The sequence below is a fragment of the Cucumis sativus genome, chromosome 5 (genome assembly GCF_000004075.3).
Source record: "Cucumis sativus cultivar 9930 chromosome 5, Cucumber_9930_V3, whole genome shotgun sequence".
Classification (NCBI taxonomy): domain Eukaryota; kingdom Viridiplantae; phylum Streptophyta; class Magnoliopsida; order Cucurbitales; family Cucurbitaceae; genus Cucumis; species Cucumis sativus.
In genome coordinates, this window is record NC_026659.2 from 20,461,828 (window position 1) to 20,467,001 (window position 5,174).

General features: G+C 32.8%; 1 protein-coding gene across 1 annotated transcript; it reads right to left on the reverse strand.

Annotated features, from left to right (window-relative positions):
* Positions 1-903: 903 nt before the first annotated feature.
* On the reverse strand, positions 904-4,741 carry LOC105435682. Its single transcript, XM_011657928.2, has 3 exons — positions 4,357-4,741; positions 1,311-1,390; positions 904-957 (listed from the first exon to the last, which is right to left on the reverse strand). Exons 1-3 carry the CDS (start codon positions 4,739-4,741, stop codon positions 904-906), a joined length of 519 nt encoding a protein of 172 aa, XP_011656230.1.
* Positions 4,742-5,174: the final 433 nt, after the last annotated feature.

Sequence of the window (5,174 nt, forward strand, 5' to 3'; positions counted from 1 at the left end):
AAACTCTTATTACAGATCTTGCAAACATGTCTTGACCCTAAATTAGCTTCCATTGACGAAAGTCTTTCAACCAGAAGAGAAAAAAAAAACACCAAAGGGAGAGATGAAAAAGCTAATGAAACTTCAAAATTAATCCAAAAGCTTGAATTGATGCTGCAGCTCGTGATCTCATAACACTAAATACAAGATCCAATACACAATGAAAACAGAAAAACAAATCCAACCCATATCAGAATTTCAAGAGGGACCACCATGAGTGGGACGGTTTAGAGAGGGGGGACCATAGTGAGTGGGGGAGTAAAATAAATAGAGAAAGGGAGAGTGAGAGGGGGTATGTTTTTGGTCTGTGTATTCTGGAGAGAAAGAGTAGCAGAGAGACCCTTCAAAGGCATTCCATCACTTGTCCGGTCTTCCAAAATCTGGTATTCCATCATTTATGAATTGCTAAAAAAGTTCTCTTCATCCTTACACTTAAAGAAGAGTGGTAATTTGATGTGACAACTGAGTAGTTGTACTTCTCTGAGAATAGATTTTGAAAATTTGAACAGAGAGCCTTCAAAGGTATCTAAGTTTTCATCATGCCTTTTTAACCACAACCCAATCCATTTTGGTCCATTTTGACCACCCAAAATAGTTGGTAAAGAAGTTCCTTCATCTTGAAACTAAAGGGATGATGCATATGTCCATTTCTTGAAGTTATCTGTTAGTGAAGAGTTGCAAGACACTTGATTATATGATTTCCCACTGTTGCTGGAACAAACAATAAAGATAAAAGTAAAGGGTAAGAAAAGTTAATGGAGCAGAAAGTTCAAATCTCAATGAAAAGAAAAATAAAGTTAATTGATTTCACATTTTCAGAATATATGTTAAACCCCCAATTTATGAGGGAATCGGGCCAGAGACTCAATTTGTTCCCAAATCAAGGACCTTAAGTTTCTTCAATAATTCGAAATGTCTCTACAACATCAAACCGAATTCAGTGTCTTAGATTCAAGCAATTATAGCTCAATACAGAGCAAAATAAAAGGAAAAAAGAAATGTACACTCACAGCTTTATAACATGACCTTCAGATATTTGATCTTTGAAGGATTTAAGAGCCGATCTAAAAGCAAAAACGGAAGCATGATTTTATCAAGTTGCTGATCCTACTACTTCAGTCACTAGAACTCTGCATCACTTCACAACACATGATTTACTCAGAAACTATTATTTCCACTTCAACCGACTATCTTTGATAAGTCAATTCTAAAAGAAAACTAAGCATATCATCTCTTGAATATACCCTTATAAAGAAATTTAGAAAATATACCAACAAAAGATCAAGAATATCAAGCAGAGAAGTCCATCTACCTTCATGCAATGCAAAGGAATCACTAGTCACAATAAGAACTGCAGAGATCAGACAAAAAAATTGGACAGAAGCAAAATATCTCATTCTCTCTCAGTTTTTCGAAAGAAGTTTTGTAGGCTTGTGAAGGTTCACACTTTTTAACATTATGTTTTGTTCATACTTGTTTGGTTTACTTTATTAGTGTCTTAGAAGTTGGTATCTTTAATTTTTGTTCTGACATGGATGGGCTTTAGTTTGGATCTTAGTTTGAATTAGCTCACAAAATAGTGCCATGTATTGAGTAGTGCTAGTTAGGCTTAGACAAAAAAATGGTATGAAACACTGTTTCATCCTTCTTGACTCCTTGTAGCAATGGTTATTTTGCTCTACTTTAAACAATGCGAACTTTTCATTAATGAAATTTGTAACCCTTGGACAATTTTTTTTTTGAAATATTTTTCTTACCATGGACAACAGTGCAGTAAGCCTAGGGAGGAGGGAACTTCTTCTTTGGCCGGTCTCACATTTTTCAATGTAATAGGTTTTAACTTAAGAGTAGAGTATGTACAGATTCTCAGAGCTAGTATTTACAATGGAATGATAAACTAAATTTCATCATACAAGAGTTAACCAAAGAATAGCTAACGTTTGTTACTATATTTAAATTTGAGAGTTTTATTGCAAGAAATAGGGGTGAGACAGTGCTTTGCATTCTTATACTTGAAGCTTCGATCTCATCTCACTTCTTGCTTTTCTGCTTGTCATGCTAAGCTTCGTTCTCATCTCACTTCTTCCATTGTGTACATGTCTGAAGAAACCTCAAACCAAGTAACTAGGAAAAATTAGTTTGTGGGAATTACTTGTGAGAACAAGATTATATATTTCATGTTTGACATTTTGCAATTGACATTTTGCACGTGCAAATGAACACCATCATTTCTATTCATGAAAAATATTCAGGAGTGGTTGTATATATACTGATTTGATGTGCCTTTGTTTATAATGTGTACTTGCTAACCTATCTAGTGCTTTATGCACACATACACACACACTTAAACTCTCTGTATTTGTCTCTTTTTGTCTTCATGAACAATGAGAAGCCAATACAAACAAATGAATTCTATGTTTGGTTCTCTTTCTCTATCTCAATGTTGGGGAAAAGATAAATATTTAAGGCATTGATTTCAGAAATTGGTGCAAGGGTTTGATGAAGAGGTTGCTGCAGATGTTGTGGCAAGACGATTAACTTCTCTTTTTTGGAGATGGAGGTATTCTTAATTGCTTATATCCCTAAAAATGCTTATATCACTTATATTTATTCGTTTACGTCACCAATAATTCTCTTCAAACATTTTAAACTGCATTGCTTTGGCTTCGGAAACTGAAAAAAGAAATTGGAAGACGACTCTAAGGTTTAGGAAATTTTATATAGGATTCCTACCTTTAAAAAGTTTACTTTGTCATGTGTGTTGAAATTCACGCATTCCTCTATTATATTTATTCTAAGGTGTTATTTTACAACATAAGCTCGCTCTTGAATTAGTTTATAGTTTTTGGTTGCTGATATTAAATTCTACAAACGCTCATCAAGTACATGGTTAGGAAATAAGTTCTTGATTAGAAACAAGATTCCTAATATATATAATGGTTCTTTTACATTCAAATTACTACATCGTAGTCCTCCATTTTCTTCTTTGTTGTGGTAATGTTGGTACACAAATGTATGTGTTATGGATGCTTATATTCATGTTGTCTTTGTAGGTTCAACTGGAGTCGACAACTTCATGAGTTTTCTTTCAAAGAACATTCCAAAGACGAACATTCTCGGTTGGTCGTTTATGCTTCTGTAGAAAATCTTGTTAGATGTATTCTAATGCTATTTAAAATATTTTTTGATTAAGGGCTAGGATTCCGTACATGTGGATTGTTGAAACTTGTATGGAAATGTACAAATATTATAAATTGTATTATAGTGTATATATATTAAAGTGTTGGCTATTTTTTTCTACATGGGTGTCAATATTATAAATTCAAAATTGTCATTCTCAGCTACATTATTGTCATTCAAATGGTTCGTGTAATGGTGGAGCGGCAAGGAGAACAGGAAAAAACTGTAGTAAATTGAGAAATGTGCAACAAGAAATAAATGACGTAATAAATGAATTTGTGACAATTATTACTTGTTGTAAATTGGAAAACGATGACATTTATTTAACAAAATAAATTGTCACGATTGCCCTATATGTGACAGGAAAAAAATGTCGTCAATAGATAAACAATGATAATTTTTTTAAAAAAAGAACTGTCACGATTGCAATATATTTGACTGCAAAAAAATGTCATCAATAGCAAAACAATGACATTTAACGTTATCGAAAAACTGTCACAATTGCACAATCGTTGACTGGAAAAAAATGTTGTCAATAACTAAACAATGACATTTAAAAAAAAAAAACTGTCATGAATAACATATTCATGACAATTAAAAAATGTCACAATAAATGAATTTGCGACATTTATTTAACCGTCGTTAATACACAAATGATGATAGTTATTTGTTGTCATAAAATAAAATATGACAGTTATTTGAAATCGTTGAATGCTGATTAACGACATTTATTTGATGTCATAAAATAACCTATTGCGATAGTTTTTAAAAATTGTCGTCGAAGAATTTTCCATGACTCCCGCTTCTATGACTGAAAATAACTGTCGCGAAATTTGTTTACGACAGTAAATAACTGTCGTCGTAGACCACTTTTCTTCTAGTGATAATTTACATTTTCTTCAACTCTATTTCTGCATTCCCAAGAATAATTGCCAAATTTATGACAATTATAACATTCAATCTATCTTTTGTCATACCTCTTGTCCTTATTTGATCTTTCTCCATTTGACCTTGAATAATGTTGTCTTCCACGACCCATTAATGAATTTGAGTTTGAATTACTCTCATCAAATTTTCTTTTACCATAGTTTCTTCAACTACGACCTCTGAAATTATCACGTCCTCTACCTCGATTACCTTTTTCTAGGTTATTTTTCTTGTCTTTTAAATTCAAATTTGACTGAAGAAGTTGCTTAGTTGTCTGCTTGTTCTTCTTAAGAAGCTTCTCTTCGTGGACTTGTAAAGAACCCATAAGTTGATCAATAGACATTGTACTCAAATCCTTTGATTCTTCAATAGCTACAACGATGAAATTTAATTTTTCATCCAATGAGCGAAGTATCTTTTCTACTACTTGCTCATCACTTATTGTCTCACCATATCTTTTCATTTCATTTACTACTCCTAGCAATCTTGAAGTATAATCTGATACCGATTCAGACTCCTTCATATGCAGTGATTCATAATCATCGCTCAATTTTTGAAGGCGAACCTTCTTGACTCGATCTACTCCTTTATACATATTCTCCAAAAATTGTCATGCTTGATGTGCAGTAGTTGCTTCAGAAATTTTCTCAAAATTTGAATCATCAATGGCTTGATGAATGATGGTGAGAGCCTTTCGATCTCTTTTCTTTGTATTTTGTAAATTTTCTCGTTGAGCTTGACTCAAAGGCGTATCACTTTCTGGTTCTTCATAACCATTATTAACAATGTCCCACACATCTTGTGAACCAAGTACAGCTTTCATTCGAATACACCAGCAGCTATAATTTTCTTTCGTAAGTCGAGGTGCTTGGAAGAGAACTAAATTGTTGTTTGCCATTTGCAAAAAAAACAAACAATTTTTTTTATACTCCGAACTCAAGCTCTGATACCACTACGATGAACACCCCAAATAGATAATTACCAAATAGAATACTTAAGAGGAAAAACAAACTTTATTGTAATACTCT

Coding starts and splice junctions, on each gene's coding strand:
- LOC105435682 (XM_011657928.2), bottom strand. CDS start 4,741: ATGTATAAAGGAGTAGATCGAGTCAAGAAGGTTCGCCTTCAAAAATTG. Junction 1,391..4,356: donor GAAAAATAACCTAGAAAAAG/GTAATCGAGGTA, acceptor TGATCTCTGCAG/TTCTTATTGTGACTAGTGAT. Junction 958..1,310: donor ATATTCTTGATCTTTTGTTG/GTATATTTTCTA, acceptor TTGATGTTGTAG/AGACATTTCGAATTATTGAA.